Raw genomic sequence first — 22,094 nt, 5'->3', positions numbered from 1 at the left:
ACAGAGTGAACAGGGGAAAAAAATAGAGCTCTTTGTTCTCATAGGGGGGAGCATTAATCTTGGTGGGGAATTCACAGCGTAGCAGTGACGCACTCAGTAAGAATGGCCATTCTGAGCACTCCGCGAAGAAAAGAGATGATAGCACAAGGTCATTAAGAAATACTTCCATACAGCAGTTTCAGATCATGCACTACAGAGAAAAAATTAGGATTAAAGCCACCATTAATACACAGCCTCTGGCTTTGGAACAGCAAACAAAGAAAACCAGTCTCTCATGGCAAAGTGCACATGGTTTTGCAGTGATGCAACACTGGCAAAATTAACAAAACTCTACACTACTTCTTTGGTACAGCACAAGGTTTTATTTATGCTTTCTGCTTACTGTGTATGTGCCAGTCTTGTGGATTAGTATTTTTGGAATAGTTGCCATTTATAACAAGTTAGATTTTTGTGGTTTTGACTATCTGATTTCAATTGAGACATCTGGCTCAGAGGCAAATAATGATCTTTCCAGAACTGACTGTAGGCCAAGTGGACTCCAGTGAGCCCAGATACAGCATATGCAGTAAATCAAACAGGGATTCTACTTTTCTCACCTTTCTAACTAAAAGTCCATAAGGGATGTGACCTGCATTAGTTTTATTCCAAATAAAATAAATAAAACTCTTCCTCTTTTTTAAAAAACAGCACAATTTATTTCTTGACAATCTGCTCATTAGGGTATAAATCCAGTGAATAAGCATTTTGCAACTCATAGATCTACTAGGTTTTCTGAATGTCAGCTTCCATATTTGTTATATAAACATATGCATAAATACAGAATTGTAGATAAGAATCTTTCTCTGTTCTTGGGGAAACCTTGTTAAAATTACCCTAAAATGAATGCTCCATTTCTCAATTCAAACCAATTGCAATCATGGGTTAAGACAGAGATCCAAAAACTGAATAAATATGGATTTTTTTCATTTACGCAGTGAACATATCAGCACTAATGTCACTTGCCCACTCTTTACATCCTACCCTCTTTATGTCCTATCCTTCCCTCCCCTCCCCCCCTCCCCCAAAAAACCGAATAAATAAAAGAAAGGCTTTACAATGGAATTTCTCTGCTCTTAGAAGCTATAAAATAAAAACTAGCAAACACGTTGAAGTGTTCAGCTAGAACAGTTGTAAGCAATTCAATTAAATCAATAATTCAAGTAAATCAAAGACTTGGGGTTACGTGGCTGTACAGTAAGTGGTACCACGCTCAACATCTTTATATTGCTTTAATTTTTATCTTAAATGTTCGGACTAATCAAATGAAAGTTGTCTTTGTTACCCTATTAGTACATCCATTAAAGTTCAGCTTCACTGATTATAATTTACCATCTTTTTTTTTTTTTTCCTCTAGCAATTTAACTGTATAATTAGGATTTCCTGCTGGCACTTCCTTTTAGCTTTTCAGATTACATTCCTTCTTTGTTTAAATGCAGCGTGCTTTACATCTCTAACATCTTCCAGAGCAGTAACAAAGAAAAAAAAAAGCCAAAAAAACAAAACACCACCACCAGAGATGGCAAAGAATGCATAGATGAATGACCCTTAGACAAATAAGTCAGTAGAGAAAGTTGATATAATCCACTCTCAACACCAAGAGCACATTCTGTCAACTCAGCTGAAACTGACAGTATCATCACATTTGAGATAGGGGTGCAATTACGGCTGGAAGATTCCCACAGCCCTGCCAGATTCCTCGAGGGGATTAGCACTTGTCTGATTGCAGTACACAACAAAGACATTGTTAAAATATCAGTGCCCCAGTCAGGAGGCATTTGGAGACTTTGAAGTTTAAAAAAATAAAACAACACTGTGGGAAAAAGAAGTAGCTACAATAGCTAAGTGCAGTTCTGTTCACCTGATTTTGTTTGATGATCCGCAGTTCGACTAGTGGTATATTCTTAACAATTTCTCAGTAAAAAATTAAAATTTAGAAATTACTTTTTACTTCATCAAATACTTGATAGCTATCGGTAGCTATTGGAAAGTATCATAGAATCAAAGAATGGCTTAGGTTGGAATGGACCTTAAAGCTCACCTAGTTTCAATCCCCTGCTGCTGGCAGGGCTGCCAGCCACCACCTCAGGCTGCCCTCTGAGTAAAGAATTTCCCCTTAAGTACATCAGCTTTCTCTACAGGAAAGAAACTAACAAAATATAAAGAACATTAACTACGAGTTTCAGACTCATAATTATAGATACAGAGAGTGAGACTACACTTTCCTACACTACTGCCAGTTTCCCTACCTTCCAGCTGCTGATGTCAGAAGATAGTGCTGAAAGTCTAAGGAGGTGGATCTCTTAAGAACAGGATATAGTAAATACATTCTCCACTAAATCTCTCTCTGCTCTGTAGGTAGTGAATAAATTTCAGCTGTAAAACATTCACTGTTAAGAATGACAGTGAATGATACCCACATAATTTCTGATAAGCATAAACTCATTCATAGTTGCAGCCTCCTTAGAGTAAACATACAGAAATGTGCAGGCTTTTATTTTGCTAATTTACGTGAATAGTTTCTACATGATGTTATGGTATAGATCTGAGCTAAATGTGTATACCAGAAGCATCAACGATAAGGATGTACTCCAGCTTAAGGTGAAAGGTCTCACCAAAACCTTGCTATGATTTCCCAAGAAAACTGAACTAGCTACAGCAGTGGACCTCTTGGATACTAGTTTGAAGATACATTTCAAAGTCCATATCTCTTCAAAAGCATCTCTAATAGGTGAGCCACAGAAGTGACCAAGGATGCACAGATGCAGCATGCACAGTTAAAGGGAAGCATACATACTGAAAGCACAAAGAACAACAACCACAGATTTCCTAACACCACTCTCCTCACTACATTTGTTCCTACCACAAACAGGTCTTACAGAAATTTACTCAGTTCCAACTGAGTCTGCAGCTCATATTACACTTGCTAAGACTTTCACTGCAAATAATCTGATTTTTTTTCATTTAGCAGTGATGTTTTCTGATGAAATCGGGGGATATATTTTCACCAGGATGAATTTGAACAAATCCTACATGAGACCGCACAGCAAAATGAGCTGGATAACTTCCTTAGTCCAGAGTCCACAGTCTTTGTAACAGCCTTTATGAAAAATAAATCTGTCACTTACAACATCACAAGAAGAGAAATAAGCAGAAATGGCAGCAGCTAGGAAACCTGCAAGAGAATGTGTTTGCTCTGTACAGTAAATTAAAACCATGTTCAACAAGCAGTGCAGCCAGTGGTCATGGGATGAGCTGGGATAAAAGTACGTTAGAACAGACATAATGTGCTCACAAAAAAACTGTCAGTTTCTCAGACGTGTATCTGGCTTTAACTGTCATATCACTGAGAAATAATGAGCCTGTCAGAAAGAAATTATAGCCTGAATAGTGTTCAGTTACTCTGAGCATGAAAAGAACCAATTGTTACTGTTACATAAATGTGCAGAAGTATGCCACCACCACTTGCTTGCAAGAGACCAGAAATAAAAAATAGAGAAAAGGAATGAATATCTTGACAACATCTGCATAAGGCTTCTTACTGGTATAAGTCAGAGTAGCTCAGCTGGCCACAGCAGTGCTGTATATCAGCCTTAGTTCTTCTTTGATTTTCATTATTGTTCAGAAGTTTGGAACAACAGTGTTGAAATCAGAGAAACTCCCCAGCACAAATTCTTAGTGAAATGTGCATAACTAAACAGTATGACAAGAGCAGGAACTGACAAGTAAAAGGCCAAGTTTTGAAGCTTTCAGTTTGTATATGCCAGCAGATCATGAAAGGTGCACGAGCTATTTGAAAATCTATTCTGCCATTAATTTTTTGTTCTACTGCCTTTGAGAGAAGAAGAATTAAGAGAGTGAAATTACAAAGCAGAATTCTTACTGCTGACCAGAAAACATTGGATTTCCTTGTTCAGACCCTATGGGAAAGAACAGCAGCTGCTGTTATGGGTTTTTGAAACCTGATTTCTAAGTTGATTTCTAAGTAGTAACATAAAGCTAAATATAGGCTCACTTTAAAACTATAGAGATCTAACTGATTTACTAGATGCAATGTCTATATAGGCTTTATTATAGGTCTATAGGAGGAAAATTGTATCTAAAACATATTTTTTCTTTGTAGGCTTTGTAAGGAAAGGAAATGGAGATTAAAATATTTTCAAAGAGGAAATTGAGACTGTAATATTTTCAAGACAGTAGATTTTATTAATGATTGTTTGAAATGCCAGCAGAATTGATTTGAAACTAAAGTTCTCTGAATAAATCTGTTTGTTAGCTTCTTCTGGAGTTGTAACTAGCAAAAATTTATTTAAATGTAAACATACACACACAAAAAAAAACACCACTAAAACCAAAACAAGAGTAGAATATTTTTAATACATATTCATATAATGATTTCAGGTTATTAACTGAGAGAGTAAATTCCTCTTCTTCCAGCATGGACATGGCATGGCAGTCATTGGCGCATTGCATTTGCAGATTAATGTTCAAAATAAGCCTATCATTCCAGAACAAGGAGACTTTCGCCAGGGAACAAGACACAAAGAGTTTTCCTGAATTGAGAACATGATTCCAGTTTACAGAATAAATTACTCTTTAATTCAGCTCTGTAACTGCACTGTGCTGACTCCTAACACATGCTGGAGCTGCGACAGTAGTCAGGTTGAGTGATTAACATCCTGAGCCAACATTTTCCAAAAGGCGCTCTTTCAGGCACAGCCCTCGTCTTTATTTCTCACCATATCCTCTCCTCTCCTCACCCCCCCCTTTTTTTTTTAACATATGTACAACTAAGACACTCAGATGTTTATTAATCATTAATTAATAAAGACTGTCCTGAGCACAGCTCAGTGAACAGCTAAATCTCTTCAAGGCGCTGTTTCCAGTCTCCCCCTTGCCCACTACTGTGCCCAGTGCCAGGGAGGCCTCTGGAAACTGCAGCAGCACTGAGGGTCAGAGGGGCAAGGTGGGGCCACTCCCTTTGGCTGCAGCCTTCACCTGTACTTCCTTCAGTATAAATGTGAAACTACATCCCCCAAAACACTGGAAATCTGTTCGCTGATCACTGGTCAGCATCTCTTTGCATGCCCATGCAATATGTGGATCCTCAGTGGAAGGACAATACTTTCAGGCTGGTGCAGCTTTGGGCTAAGAGCTATGGAGTTAACAACACCAGATCTCTGCTACATCTAGGGTTTTAACTATTATCAGTGTGCTATAGTCACTTATGGCCTGGCTAATGTAGAAGATGAAATCCAAGTGTTTGTAAAACGCATTATTTTATTGTAACGCGCATCAGCAGTAAATTTATCCAAAGCACGCTGAAAATAAACTATGAATAAAAACAACACTTACGCATAAAAAGAGGCCATTACTTCATTTGGATGTGCCACCAAACAAATGTTATTAAATCTCATTGAGTAAACGTTTGGCTAGTGGCTGCTTTTGTGCAGTCAGCTTCTGCTATCAGCTACTGATGCTTAGAAATACATTTCAACAGGAATGAGAAAGGCTGTTAAACAGTGTTAGTGTAGCAAGGTCTTATCACCGGGACTGCTTCTAAAGAAACATGCTGATGCCCTGGGTAATTTCATCACTGTATTTAGAAACAGAGATCCAAAATGTGAAACTTAGAAGTACACCAAGCTTAGAAAAAGGAGAAGCAAGGCTTGTTTTGTTTGGATTTGCACTGTGGATCAGACTGATCCATATTTTGAATTTCAAGCTAAACATAAAATGCAAAATTCACTGAATGGTACAAATATCCTCAATAATATTTGTAGGTTAATAATTAGACTTCCTCCTAGCACCACATCCAGTCTTCATTGCCAAAAAGTGAAACAAGATGGATTCTTGCAATTTTACGCCTTACTATAAATACAATAAAAATTGAATTGAAAATCTTCAATTTGTAGGAAAATTCATTTTCTAGACACAGAAAAATAATTAAAGATTACATAAAGCCATGTATTTACTATACCATGGGCTTATTTTCATTACTTTAAGGTAAGTAGAGAAAAAGGCTGAGTTCTAAGAAGTTTTCCAGATAAAGCAATGCCCTTTAGATCCCCATGCACTGTGAGCAGCAATAATTACAAAAAATCCTGTTGTCGTTAGTAAGCTATTATAATTAAATAAACAGAATTTCAGTCACCTTACACTTGTTGTCTCAAAGAGACAATTTCTCAACTGTTCATTTCTGTAAATGTTTCTTCACAGAGGTCTATTTTCTAGGGCAGATAAAAGCAGAAATGCAATGGTTCCACTCCATTCCCTCCTACATTTTTCAAAATCCAGTTGCGGTTTTATCGTAAGTCTTCTTTGAATTAGAAGTGTGCCTATTTTTTCACTTAGCCAAAAGCTGTACCATTTCACCTGTTTGCTTTTTGTTTATTTTTATTTATTTTTTATTATTTTTTAAGGTGGAACTCATGGGCAAAGAAAACTATCAGTAAATCCTTAATCAGGCTTCTTCACTGCATTAGCCTTAGAGCATTAGCTAGAGGAAGAATAATTAATGTTTGTGTATATGCTGCACTTGTCCATTTGTTTAATATATCACAATCATGCTCTCTTCATTGTAAAGGCCAAAACAGAACCAAAATGCAGATAAAGTACTTGGTTTCTATAACACATCACTGCTGGAGTGGAAGTGTATGACTACAGTAGACTAATAGCCACCTTGGGACTACTTAAGACAGTACTTTATCAGTTAAACATGACTTATAAATTGGAATGGTTAAAAGCAAAGCAAAGGGGACAGGAACTAGAGTGAAAATTCGGTGAAATCAATAAGGGCCACCTACATGGCAACAGTGCTTGTGTTTCTGGGGTGGCAGTCACTATTTTCACAACCTTTTAAGAAGGCTCCCATTACCACTACTATACAGGGCAGAGTGAAAAAAATGGTGATCCTCCAGGAACTGTGCTTTCATGGATAAACCCACACCGGTGAGCAATTTCAAGAAACAGTTTGGAGTCACAGAATCACTGTAATTGGAATCCATAGAAAGAAAGACAACAACAACAACAAAAAAGGTATTTTCTGTACATCGAGCAAAAAAGGTGTTTTCTGTACATCAAGCTAAGCAGAGTCAAGCTGATACTGAAATGTAGACCTGCTAGAGGTGAAGACAAGCTCTAACTTAATGCTCTCAATGCTCACTTTTACATCTTTCAGAGACCCATTAAACCGCTTTTGCTAGTGAAGCAGGATAAATGTAAGGCTAATGTAAAGTCTCAGATATCCCTGAACAAGTGAATTAAAATGGTAACTCCTACTTCATGAGTGCTGTGAGAATGCATACAGTGAAGAAAGTGTCCAGCACTGCCTATCAGCTACCAAGTGATCACCACCAAGTGATGTTCCACCAAGCAGAAATTTAGATCTCATGAAATAATTTGGGTAGGCCACAGATGTCCTGATTAAAGTTTTCTATTCATTACTGTAGGCTTTATGCCCAAAACTGCTCAACAGAGTTCTTTATTTTTATCACCATCTTCAGTGACAGAATCTGGCAGCACAGACCTGTGGCTTTGGTGTAGTACCTCGTTGTGTCTTTTGAAGACTCGTCCAAATAAGCACTGCATTCCTTAGATCCAAATCTAGTTATTCTGACCGTACTTTTTCTAACTATAGTCCAGCAGGAAAAGTATAGCTGCCTGTGTTTCTTTTGAGTTCAGCTAGAATTAGGGGATCAACATCCGGTAGCTGCTTTGATGATGGCAACCGATAGTCACTTTTTAGAAACTTGGCAGCAGATATATCGCCAGCCTTTCCAATCTCTTTCCACTCCACCCCAGAAAAATAACACTCTCAGGAGGGAACACTAACACAACAAGAACTTAGTGCATCATCCTCTTTGCCTCAGCTAACCATGGTATGTAATTATCACAAGGGCCGTCACTGAGCACATCCATGGTTGGGTGACTGACTCACTCCACTTGCCTTGTGCCAAGATGTTTTTACTACTCATTGTAGGAGTTCTGCTCTCTATAAATGAGCTCATGTGCATGTCGTACAGCTCCAGAACAAATCTGAGAACATGGGAGTCAGACTACTCAAAGCAGCTTTGGTCCTCAGGTAATTTTCTACAGTATATATTTAACCAGAATCTTCCCAGGCAATAACCAAATCTGAAACTTAAGGATCTGAAGCTTAAAAATCTCTCCCAAACATAGAACTGGTGGTTGGTTTTCTGTTGTTGTTTTTTTCCTTCTCTTAGAAAAAACACTACATTCCTATTACAAAGCTCAGCTTATTTATAGTTGAGATACACAAAACCTAGAGGTGCAGTTAGGGTGGGGCTGCAATGGTCTGCCAAGGGAAGGGCTGGGTCGGATTGTACTGTACTGTACTGTATTGTAGAAAGGATTCTCCAGGCTCATCTCATGTCTATAGTCAAGATTAGGGATAAAGCTGTCACAATTCTGAGTCTTTTAAGAGGCTTTATTGATGCTGAGCATCCTCATGTGGGAACTCTCAGCCTCTAATCTTGGGGCCAAGATCCCCATTTCAGCTCATCACTGGGCCTTCAGTCCTTCCCTGAGCTGTCTTTAGTCTCTGTTATTGACTCGTTTCCAGACCTATCTCTGTAATCCCTGAGTTGGATCTCCAGAATGGACCCTGGAGATAGTCCCTGCTTGCTACTTTTGACAGACCCTGTTACCAGCCTAGCAAGGGAATGAGCCTTATCCTGAAGACCCTACGAGTCCAGCTGCGTGGCTAATGCCCCAGGGAGTTCTAGGATGAGAAGACAGACAACATCTAAGGGTGCAGTTGTCCAGGGGGCTGCCAAGGGCAGCTGAAGCTTATCTCCTTCTCACGATGCTTGCCTGAGAGGCTTTTTCCTCTGGCCATGACTTGGGGTTTTGAGCTGAGGCTTAGCCCATGGCTAGGGTTAATGTTAACCTTAAAGCTTGGACAACATCTTAGGGTTAGGACCAAGTTAAAAACATAGCTGCCCATCTATGCTGGGTGGAATGGTGCTGGCAGATGGAGTAAGGTCCAAAAAGAATTATTCTTTGGCATCTTTGCTATCTCAACTACAACCTGAGTCTTAGGTTAAGAATCACCTGAAGTATTAGAATTAGAGCTAGCATTAGTGTCATAATTAGCAGAGAGACAAAGTCTGGGGTCCACTGAGGTTGTGTCTGCAATAGCGATGTCAAAAGGGCAGGCTTCAGAAAGAAGTGTCTTCAGAAAGAAGGTTCCTTCACAAGATAAGAATGCTGGTTGAAGGCTCAGCCCACCTCTCCCTCATGTTAGAGCTATGGTTACTGCTATGAGATAGCCTCAGGGTCCTGTTCGAGAAATGCCTGCAAGTGGGCTGCCAAATGGAAAAGAATTATTTCTTGCCAGCTACAGTCTGGAAACGGCTTGGTCTTCCTCTGCTAACCACAACCCATGGATAGATTTTGGATCACCACATATTGCATGAAATCACATATTTGTCAAATTTTCATTATTTAGACTGTTTTTCCTATTTCTCGTCCAGGTTTCTCAGGCCCTGGGATTTCAAGCATGACTACAGACACAGAATACATGTGCTGGTGTGCATGACTCTATCACACATCCTGTATCAATGGTTCTGTCACTGTCATCCCTTCCATCAGGACTCTTTCATAAGTCTGCAATAGGGTGGCACAGGTATAATAGGATTCTCCATATAACCTCAAGCTCATTTATAATTTCCTAAAGAAAACATGCAAGAGCTTTGGAAATTCCTACCAGTGTTACTACTGTTAAAGCACTGTGACACAAGAGATGAACTTCCAGAGGTCAACAGGAACAGCCTCCGGATCTTCAAATCCATCCAGACCACAAGGGTTTAAATTCTGGGTTCTACTGTTCAGAAATTACAAAAGGGATTAAACATAAATGTCTTATTCAAGCCCCCAAGTATCAACTTTAGAAAAACTGAACAAATTATTTTTAGGCTGAATTTAAGGCCTTAGACTTAAGAGCAGGCCCAGATTTTGCCTATAAAATCACTATTTCCTTTGTGTGCATCTTTCTGTAAATAAGCAATGCAGAATGAACATCCCTCCTAAACATGGTTACTTTTCCAAAGCTTAAATAATTTTTACAATATACAAATGGACACTTCCAAGTTCAAAATCCTCAGGTGTTTGCTACGTTAAGAATGAATCTTAAATTAGAAAGAATGCAAACAAATTTTCTTTGGAGTTCAAAATGCTTGCATTTTTGAATATCATTTGAGTCTCCACAAAACATATAAAGGATTTTGAACTTCCCAGTTTGAAATAATTGTAGAGTACACGGCTCTTTTCTGATGTCAACCTGAATGTGTCAACCAGCTGTTTGTCTTTTTTACTGAATCAGTTCAATTAAAATATTTAATGCAGGACCACTCATGTAAAATAATTAGGAATTAAAATATATAATGAATTGTTGGAGAAAATAATGAATCCTCGGATGTCAAAATATATCATCTCTGTGTAGGGAAAAAGGGGAAATAGAGACTGAATTTAATACTTAAATAAGACAGTAATAGGCCACAGTCTGGCCTAACAGCTTGGCAGATGAACTAGCAGCAAGGTACTAAAATGCACGTTGCAGGACACAGATAAAAGAAAGCGTATAAAAAGCTCTACTTACCTCTGAAACTAATATTTTTTGTTGCTTTAGCCAAGGAGCTGACCTAGATGGGAGACTCAAATACACAAATTTCTTGAGCTTTTGCAAGCTATGTCATGCTTCTTTCGTTTCCATGAAAATGGGCTTCACAGTAATAAAAACAGTATCTGTTTTAAAAACATCGTTGACCAAAGTTTTCACTCTTGTGGGTAAGCCAGCACTGAAAATCATGCAGTGTAATTGCAGGATGCTGAATGACATACAGGAATGCAGGGCAGAAGTTCCACTCTCCCTCCACCCCCAAGCCCAATCCCTTTTATTGTGACAGCCACATCATGTTATTGTTTTACAAACTAAAATGTTATATGTGGATATTGACTGAGAACAGCCACCTTTCTAGTCTTAAATATCTACCACTGCAGACACAGCACTAAAAAAAAACAGCGAACTCTTTCAAAAGTGACAGTAATACAAATGCATTGGATCTACTTGCCTTGCCTTATAAACAATGGAACGGTTGTCAACTTCTCCATCTGAAATTTGGTAGCAAGAATAAATTAACCACATGTTTTGAATGAATAAGGAATAGAGGACTGAACAGATGGAACCTCTGATATTTGGATGATTTATTTCAAAAAGCCATTTGAAGGCCAAGCTGCATCAGTAATGCATAAAATAAAGAAACAGTAACTCCCAAAGTTGCTGTACTGATATTTCCCATATTCCAAATCTCATATTCCATAATTTACTAAATATATATTACAGAAAATTAGATAATGAAAGTTAGAATTGCAGTATTAAAATCTAAGTTAAAAACTAGGATAAATAATGAAATTGGTATAAAATAAATATATCATAACAGTGGGGAAAGGGAAGTGCAATAAAGTATTTTTAGAGCCATAAGATGGAAGCTTTGTCAAGCCACCATGACTTACACAAAGGTTTTGTTGATAATCTTTTCCATTCCTTGCTGTGGACAGCAAATAAGAGAGTTTGAGTCTCAGTTATCACAAACAGTCTTCAAAAGCTCAAAAATTAAATGCTGCTGTCTGTGAAACATTTAAATGGGTTTTAGAAAATGGGAGGAGATATGGTCACATGTCAGTTTGGAGACCACATCTTCATAAAATAATTATTTTTTAATATATTTTACAGATGATACTGGTTAGTATGAAAGTTGGTAAATGTGGTGTATGAGAGATTCTGTCACAGCATATGCATTTTACTAGTGAAAATTAAATTATCTGAAAGTAGACTATAAACAAACATAAATGGTTTTTCACACAGCATGTAGTTAAGCTCTGGAAATGTGGAAGAGGACTGTATGAATACCAACAGTTTACAAGGGTTTTAGGAAAAGCCGAATAACCTCATAAAAGGTAAAATATTTTTATTGAGGCACTGAAGGCAACTAAATGCAAGAAAGTTAAATCTCTGAGACTGTGAGCCATACTTTAAACCCAGAGACAATTTGGAGAACTTAACACATATGCTTGCTCCACTTATACTCTCCTGTAAACATCTGCTTTCAGCCAAGGACAGGTGAATGGAAAAGGACTCTCAACCTTGTTTTGACACAGGGTTCCAGAAACTATCCAATCAAACCACATGGAATATAGGTTTCCCCAGTGTAGAATAATTGTTTTCTCCTTAACTAGTTTTCTTCTTTCCCCAACTTCAAGGCTGAAGAGAAATAAAGACAAACACTGAGACCCTGGAGTGTGTCCCAAGAAGGACAGCAAAGCTGTGTAGGATCTGGAGCACAAGTCTTACAGGGAGCAACTGAGGGAACTGGGATTGTTTAATCTGGAGAGGAAGAAGCTCAGGGAAGACCTTATTGCTCTCTACAATTCCTTGAATGGAGGCTGTGGCAAGGTGGCAGTCAGCCTCCTCTCCCAGGCAGTGACAGGACAAGAGGTAATAGTCTCCAGTTGCATCAGGAGAGGTTCAAGTAGGATATTAGGAAAAAAATTCTTCACAGAAAGAGTGGTGAGGCATTGAAGTATGCTGCCGAGGGAGGTGGTACAGTCACCGTCCCTGGAAGTCATCAAGAAATGTGGAGATGTGACACTCGGGACACGGTTTGATAGGCATGAGGGATGGTTGGATTATGTGATCTTAGAGGTCTTTTCCAACCTTCTGTGATTCTACATAGAATAGAAAAAATACTGAAATAAATGAATAAAAGTGGCAAGGACAAAAGACTGGGGAAAAAAAAAAGGTGTACTGATAAACAGCCTTTTGGAGAGCTTTGGCATCATTTCTGCTTTTGGGAACACACAGAAGGTGCAAAAGACAAGCTAGATTTAAGACAGTGTAACAGAAAATCACCTTTATCAGAAAGAATTTTCTGTTTATTTTCACATACATTTCAGTTTTCCTGATTTTACCTTTTCACTGGCTTATCTTTTTATTTTAAAAATGTGCTAATTCTGTTAATTCTCATTCCTTGTGAATCTGTTTGCTAATAATGAGCACACTTCCTGAGGGAAAATGGCAAAAATGTCTGGAAAACTTACTGGACTTTGTCCTAGACACTGAAAATAGGCCATTAGATCCCTACTTTCTTGATAGGGTGACAGCTGAAGCTTTGCAGCCTGAGAACTTGGCTAGGGACAGTGAGAAGTAATACCAGAACTCTGGCCAGACTCCAGAGACTTGATGCATTAAGAAAGCTGGTAGGTTGATTTTGCATCAATTTGATGAGTAACTGAGAAATGTTGGTTGGTCTGGTTTCTTCATGGCTCAAAGCCCACTTCAAGATGAAAACAGTCTCTTCTACAACGATGAAGAAATAAAATATGAGTAGTTACTCATCACAATGGCAGGCAGTAAGACTTTTTTAATTGTAGAATGATTGAATAATGCATGCTGAAAGGCCCTTTGGAAATGATGTTTTTTCCCCACAAAAGTAGGCCTAACTTCAAGTTAGACCCAACATCAGAGTTAGTTAATATTGTTCACGGTCTCCTTCAACCCAAGTTTGAACATCTCTGAAGATGGGGATACCGTTGTCTCACAGTTCCAATATTTGACTACCTTCTCTGTGATTTTTTTTTTTCTTATATTGAATGAGAACTCTCTGTGGGCGTCTTATCTTCGTGCATCTCTGATGGGAGTTTCCATACCATTCATCTTCTCTATGTCCTCACATTAGGTAGTTAAAGATAGAAGTCTCCCCTTACTTTATTCTCCAGTCTAAGGTAGCCCATTCCTTTAACCTCTCCTTATTTGTTCTCCTCCAAATGATCATATACCTGGCCCTTAAGTATGCCACTATCTCCCATGCACAGGGAAACCCAAAACACTCTGCAGAGCAGAAGAGAATAAACAGTTCTGTTTATGTGCTGGGTACATTCATGCCCATATAGATAAACTAGTGATTGGTCTTCTTCACCAAGAGAGAATGTGGCAACTCCTCTTCAATTTGTTGTCCAGTAGAGCACCCAGGTTCTTTTCCACGAAAATGCTTTCTGTCTAGTCAGAGCCAAGCATGACCCTGCATGGGGTTATTCTACCGCAAGCACTATACTTGCCTTCTGTTGAACTTTGTGACTTTTTTGGTTCAGCTTTTTCTTCAGCCTGTCAAGGCCTTTCTGCCTGCCAGCTCTGCCCTCTAGCTGAACACCACTCTTTACTCCAGTTTGATGTGTTAACAATGAACAGGAATTCAGGATTTTGCTGTATTATTAGAGGTTGAGGGTTCTTTTCTTACTGTCAGAATTGTACCTGTTGCCTTTGCTAGGTAGAGGTGTATGTCAAAGGCAAAGACTGTAATATCAACTGATGTATTTTTTATTTTTTAGTAGGTAATGTAACAGCTTTCAGTAGAATTTGTCTCCTGGGTAAACATGAAACAAAAAATCTGTTTATTCCACAGGAGAATTCTGAAGGTTTCTGCTGCCATGACTCACTGCAGCTTTTTAACAAAAGTAATCCCTTCCAGAGAAGGAGGAAACATTTTACTTTCTGCTTTAAGGGCATAATGTTAAAAAAGAATACTTGAACAACAGATTTATAATTTTATCAATATTTCACAAACAATAACTGGGAAAGAGAGAGTGGGAAGGACTGAAATAAGATTCTGACCGTATTTTAAGAGTATTCACAATTAGCAATAGTGTAACAGGGTAAGATAGATGTGACTAAGATTCTGAAGTCCATAAATCAAACACTACTGCAGGTATGTTTTACAGTATACAGTGCTGTGCACTATGCCCAAGGACCCCAGACCCCAGTTGCTGCTGGATCACACTGGGGATCCTCATCAGGATAGAATACAGGCACTGAACGTTTATAATAATACTGAAGACGTGAGAGCAGCTTTTTCACCACATGAGGATATTTTTCAGACAACTCATATTTCTCTTCAGGATCACGAACAATATCAAACAGCCAAAGTCTCTTCATTGGTGGATCATATGACTGAATCTGTGACTCACTGGACAAAGATGGTGGAGGGAACCAATGACCGCAGCCTACAGAAACAGGAACAGATCGTTAATTCTCAGATACAGAGCAGCGGTGGAGAGGCAGAGTTATACTGTAAACAAAGAAATCACCAGGTCTCCCTGATGAGTCACTGGCCAGTGACTGTAGCTACATTGCTAGCCCAGCACCAGAATCTCTCTATTCCAAGAATACCTATACATAAGTTACATTTGTACAAAAACAAAACAAAACAAAAGAAAACCCTGCACCACTGAGATTCAAAAACTTGCATGTTGCTGAATTTCAAATCAAATAATTTCATGGACTTTCCTCTTGATTGTTTTTCCAGTGCTGAAGAGGTCAACTGTGTAAAACTTACTTGCAAAATGAAAGAACATGATTGGATTTTAGAATGCCCCCTCTAGATCTGTGCATCTGACCAAAATCCTGAAAAGCTAGCAGAATAAGTAAAAGAAATGGTAATATACTAAATAGAATAAAACTATTTGGGTTGGGGGGAGATACAACACTATGTACAAGAATGAGTTACTTGTTACCTGGGTATCCAGTTAGTAACTTCCATTTTCCATGACGGATTGCTGCATGCACGGAGATATTGAAAAGTGTATTATCCCACGGAAAAGAATTGGTTTGTGGTAAAGATGTCCTGTTGTCAATGCCAAGACCTTAATGAAATAGTAAACTAAATTATGTACATAGCATATAAATGAAGTCATGTTTCAAATTCTGATGGTGAGCAAAGCAGTATCATTCATTTACATCTATACATTGCATACAGAATTTGTTATATGTACATACAAAGATCCATGCTAAAATTCACTGGAGATATTTAACTCTTGGAACTTAAACTGCAGCCCAGAAAGTGATTTGATTACCTACAGACAAAGTCACTCCAGAGTCCAGATAACAGGACTCATCTCATATACAGATATCATACGTTTATCTCGTATTATGAATTCTCACTCTAAGAACTGTAGATGCTAAATTTGTTCATAGGACTTAGAAGACTCTGGGATAAGTGCTATTACTGTTAATTCTATTGGATCACTCCAGAAAGCAAGCTAGGTCTCAACTGGTATCCACACACAAGAGAGTGGATGCTATGGAATGACTCACTACATTCAGATTGATCCACATCTGTCAGCTTCTGCAGCAGAATACCGAGAGTCTGTGAAGCAAGTCTTCATGGAGTCTTTGGTAGAAAAATAAGTTTATGATGTGACCTCATAATCCAGAACTGCAGCAAATTCTCAAATGCTAACTACGCACTGATTCCCTCTCAAGAGGAATATTTATATGGTCTTTATATGAAGTAGCTCAGAAAAAAAATTAACATGTATACACTAGGGATGAGGACAGAAGTTCCATACTGAAACAAGGAGGAATTCAGACACTCCAGGAGGACCTTTCATAAGAAGGCCATGTTTACAAAAAATCTAAGAATTTTATAACAATTCTACCAGCTGAGACCTGCTTACAAAAGGACTATCAAAGAGCAAGCCTGTAATTGTAATAGAAACAAGACACGAGGAGAGGACAGAAACATTTTGGATTTCTATCATTTTTGAAGAGATACTTTCAACCAATTTGGGGGATTTGAAGGACTCAGCTGACAGATTTCTGCCTCTGTAGCAAAAAGAGCAATTTGTGAGAGATGCAATGATCATATGCAATCCAATATCAGAAGTAATACTAGAGGATTCTAAAAAGAGAGAATTCAGTATATCATAGTGGGGCAAATATATATCAAACAGAATACAGAAATCAAACATTTGAAAAGGAAATGATCGAATATAATTTTTCTGGATTTTGTGTGTGTGCGTGTGCGTGTGCGTGTGTGTGTGTGTGTGCAGGTTCTGCTAAGTTTCTGTTTTATTACTGGGCATCCATGAATTAGTTCTCTTAATAAACATTTCTTGTAAGTACTCAAATTCCCTGTTTACATCAGATTTGTATAGTGTTCCTGGATAAATAAGGCTATAAAACATGCTTAGAATTTGCATGCACAGGTTAATGAGGGCTGAGCTTAGCTTACATTGTGAAATACTGAAGTTGATGGAAACAAAAAAGAACCCATCCCCCCCTTCAAAAAATACTATATAAACAAGAGAAAAAATTGTAAAAATAACCCAAAGAATCTCTTCCGGAACATAAATCTAATGCAGTCATGTGATGCCCCTATCAGATAACAACAGTTTGAAGATTTATATTGGCTGCTTTTCCACATCATTACACCACATATTATTCTGTCATACTGTTTGCTAATGGGAAAACTCATTCTTGCCTCTCACTTATTTAAAGAGGGCAGTGAAGGACATCTAGCAGATCAAAAAACACAGCTATGTTTTTTAAACATTACATCTCAAAATTACGTGGTCTAACAGAAAGATTATTAAACTCCACATTTTTCATCTAAAGGTTTAGCATGGAGAATATGCTTCTGATTGTTACAGTGTGTGAAGCCATAGCATTGCACAGTACAAATGATTTAAAATACTTCAAATAAACAATATGAAAGATTGCATTTTAAATAGACCTTGCAAAAATATAGGTGACAAAACCAAACTAATCCTGAACTAAGAAATACTTTTACCACAGTACTTGGAGTTTGTCTGATACAGTATTATCTCTGAGCAAAATTTATTGATGAGGAAAAGATAAATGCATTCATGTTGAGCTATTATAAATAGAACCCTGTCAGTCACGTTGACACACCCATTTTTAAATGCTTATCTTGTGCCAAAGAGATGTGCAGACTATTATTCAACCAGGCACATTACTTCATAGGCAATAACAGTCAACTTCTGTCAGATACACCAGCAACAGAGAACAGATTGGTGATTGTTTGCATGAGCTATACACAGAATATTTATAACAATGCCAGTTTATTGCATTATATAAGCACCAGATAAAGTACTTAGAAAACATTGCTTGATGTGAGTTGTGTTTCCACATGATTTTCACCTTAAGCTAGAACATTCCTCCCCCTGCATTTACCTAAATGTCTCATCCCAGCTGTTACGCTTCCATCTCTGCCCTCATTCTTCAGCTTCTGCAATTGCAGCTGAAATGCAAAATCAGGCAGTCTTTTGCTGCCAGATAGATTTTACAGAGATCCCTTTTCCAGGTCAACAGGTCCTGTCACACTCTTTCTGTTTCCTTTGCAAAATAAAACATTTGTTCCTTAAGCATCTAAGAAGCAGCTCTCCGCACTTGCTCTAGATTGGTTTTAATTCCAATTTCTTTTTCCTTTCTTCTTTCTTATATCGTGGTTGACTTGGGTAGCTAAAGGCCCATGGACTAATTCAGCATACAGAGGGCAGATGCTTTTTATGGATCTAAGTCTACCCTTACATGCCCACATACCTCCTTCACATGCTTATATATCTAAAACATAATGTTTTTGCCTGTGCAGAAGCTAGACATTTTATTTTTTGCCATTTGCTCATCACTTTATGAATAGCTAATGGAATACTAAAGCTTAGCTCTCACTTTAAACAAATCCTACAGCCTTCACTATCATTTTTCTTATTTTCAACCTTAAGGCTCTCTTTCCTGAAGCCCAATTTATGACCCTTACCTGCTACATTTAAGTGCACTGATAGAAAATGATAATAACTTTTATTATTTAGGAAAGCAGTGATATTTTGTTCACTTTTAAACACTTAATACTAGAACAAATTGATTTAAGTGTTATATTGTTCTGCTTGAAGTCATAGATAACAAAAAAAAGTATTCAAAACTCAAACAGCATTTTTATCTATGTAGAAAAAAAACCAAAAAACAAGTACTTCAGAAAATGTTGCACTTGGATAAGTGACTTCAGAGTTCATGCCATATTTCAAAACCATCCTTAGTCTCAACAGCCTGAAAACTGATTTCAAGTCAGATTCTAAAATGAACTGAGGTGGCCAGTCCCCACTGTCCACAAAAGCAGTTCATGATCTAAAATCATGGTACTGTGCCAGATTAAACCTATGATGGAACAACTATATGAGTGACTACATAAATAGGGCTTTCATCCCCAAAGAGAAACAACACAGAAATATGACACAAAGTAGTAATCACAGATTGAGTAAGGAAGGAATACTAGTCTCTCATAACATAGGGCACAAAATAAATTATGAGGCAGCTTATTCAAAATAAACAATAGGATGTACTTCCTCATCACAAACACAACTCAACATTGGAACTCCTTTCCAAGGGATGTTGTGGATGCCAAAAATTTACATGTGTTAGGGATAAAGAAATGTTCAAAAACTGCATGGAAAGTCTATCAAGGATTATTAAAGACCAAAATACAATATAAAAATGAGGAACTCCACTAGCTTGCTGCAGGTTGTCAAGATATACAGTAAAAATATATATGTACTTGCACTCATAAACTGTTTCCTACATAACTGCTATGGTTGGAAATAGAACAGAAATAGAAGCAAGACAGATTTTTCTTTTTTCTTTTTTCCTAATTATACAGAAGATTACAAAATTACATTCAGTTCAGGCAAACAAAGTATTTTGTTTACAAAAGGAAGGGTTACGTCCCTTTTGTTACATTAATCACTATGTGTACTTAACAGCAGGGGTTGAAAAGTTGGTTAACTATATATGATTCAGATTCAGGTTTAACTGTAGTCTTAGAAACACACGTACACCACAAGTCATTTCTAGCATACCCTCAGGTTAACTTTTCAATTCCTCTACTACTATTGTACACCAAAATAACTTTGAGTAATGATGCCTGTGATGCTATTTGGCACTGAAAAAAGAAGGGCTGATCCAGTTTTACTAAATTTTATGACTTCAAGTGTCTTATCAGAAGCTCCCTACAGAATCTGTAAATCAAATCTGTATATTTTCTAAGTCTCATTATGCTCCTGGTAGGTTTCACTGATATCACATTCATTAAACATTTAATACTCAGGCAAGAGTAGCCACTAAAAAAATTATTATTAAGAGAAAAAAAACATAGTTTGCCCAATGTAAGCAATGTCAAAGAAGCAACAATAACAAAATGCCACTGTAACACAGTACTTGATAGATAGGTTGGAAAATTCTGTCCAGTCAGCAACTTTGTACTACACCCACTACATTTCAATCTTCTTATTTCAACTTCACAATGAAAATATTTCAAATACTCAATGGACATAATCTGTTTAAAAAAAGAAAAGATTTCACAAGAGTCAACACCTGTACCACATAAATTTGCAAGGCAAAAAAGACTGACATCTGAACTTTCTACTTCTTTGTCCAATATGTGTGTTTGTTGAAAACATTTCACTACAAATAATAAATTTATAGAAGAGTATATTAATTTAGAATTTCCTCTCTACTTATTAGTCATAAAAAGGAAGAAGATTGTCTGTAAATTTCCATCTGAAATTTTAAAGAGTAAATATATGTATACGGAAATATATTTTATACATATGCATAGGTATGATACTTGTAGAAATTCAGTGAGCATCCCCATAGCTCTCCTTTTTCCCTCTGACAACCAACTCAATTGGTAGAAATCTAAAATGCAGAGATAGAAATAGTACATATAAAAATAGAATATTCTCCCTTCGATCTGTGATTAAGTTGATGAAAATTACCCATGTGAAGATTAAGAAGTTCTCTTGGTTGGTAAAAGACCAAAGAGCAGGGAATTCTCTCTAACATACCATTTTAGCAAGAGACCAACCACAAAATTTGGAGCTCTAAGTAATATTGCTATGAAGCATGCTACATTTCTGTACACTATGGTCTATGATACTAGAATGTAAGGAGGAAATACAGGGTATTGAATACAGACAAATAAATGTTAACTTCTTAATTACTTGGGAAACAGAGCCCTGCCAAAAGATGTAATCTAAACAACCTACATGAGTGCCAGACTGCAGAGTCCACATCCCTACAATTCTTCAGTATACTACACAGTAACAGAAGCTTTCATCTATAAGCAGCTACATACAATCAGGGCCCTTTACAGATAATAGAAGCAAAAGAAACTCATACATTCGATTCTTCATCAGTAAAGCCAAAACTAAAGCAGTTACCTATATTGTGCCAAAGGATTGAAACACAGAAAAGTAACAGCATTCTCTATATCAAATTTTTGTATATAATAAGAAAAGTAACCACATGCAGGGAATATATGATCATAGAAAAATCATCAAAATTTCTTGTCACACAGATGTTTATGTGTATTATACTACATGGATATCTACATAGTTTAGAACTTGCATCTACAGAAATCTTCACAGTTTACAGTGTATTTTGCTTCCAGGTATTCTGTTAGTAACTAAAAAAAATTCTCTGTAGTTCTCAAAACGTATTTCAGTAGAACATTTTCTGGCTATGCAACTCCTTCTATCACTTATTTGGTTATTCCATTTCAAGACTTAAATAACACATAAACGGGATCCACACAGATCAAAAGCTTACTTCTGACGCTGTACAAATTATTTAAGGAAAGTGGAAAAGGTAGACAGTGTTAAGACTAAGATTTGTCATAAGAGAAGATAACATTAGTCATTTTGGAGAAATCTGTCTCCTCTTTACAACAAAGATCTGACAGATAAAGCCTAGCTCGAGTTCCAAAAGGCTCTAGACAAATGAATTAATTAGCCATGGGATAAGAGGAAAGACCATCACACCAATTAGAAGGAACCTAATAAAACAGGAAACAAAGTTTTATTTTCACACTGGTTACATCACTGGACTGCTAGAGGAACTTGTGCTGGGGTTCATATTGTTAGATATATTTCAAATGACCTGGAGGAGTGAAAACTGAGATTACACAATCACAGAATTGTAGGGATTGGAAGAGAACTTTGGAGATCATCTAATGTAACTCCGTGCTAAAGCAGGTTCCCTATAGTATGTTGCATGGGAAGGCACCCAGGCCGATTTTGAATTCGTTCAAATAAGGAGACTCTACAACTTCTCTGGGCAGCTTGTTCCAGTCTTCTAACACACCCGAAGTAAAGAAGTTCTTTCTCTTGCTCATAAGGAACTTCCTGTGTTC

The 22,094-nt window shown here is 37.4% G+C and overlaps 1 protein-coding gene across 1 annotated transcript in view; it reads right to left on the bottom strand.

The window, feature by feature from the left end:
* Window positions 1-12,009: 12,009 nt before the first annotated feature.
* The window catches only part of ARSB (arylsulfatase B), a 68,724-nt gene continuing 58,639 nt past the window's right edge, over window positions 12,010-22,094 (bottom strand). Inside the window, exons 7-8 of the mRNA XM_003642912.6 lie at window positions 15,625-15,753; window positions 12,010-15,114 (exon numbers count right to left, since the gene is read on the bottom strand). Of these exons, the coding sequence (XP_003642960.2) occupies window positions 14,849-15,114; window positions 15,625-15,753 (395 nt within the window). The 3' untranslated portion in view covers window positions 12,010-14,848. The remainder of the gene's footprint in view (window positions 15,115-15,624; window positions 15,754-22,094) is intronic.

The sequence above is a fragment of the Gallus gallus genome, chromosome Z (genome assembly GCF_016699485.2).
Source record: "Gallus gallus isolate bGalGal1 chromosome Z, bGalGal1.mat.broiler.GRCg7b, whole genome shotgun sequence".
Taxonomy (NCBI): domain Eukaryota; kingdom Metazoa; phylum Chordata; class Aves; order Galliformes; family Phasianidae; genus Gallus; species Gallus gallus.
The sequence above is the reverse complement of the archived record's forward strand: the minus strand, read 5'-3'. Positions and strand labels throughout refer to the sequence as shown.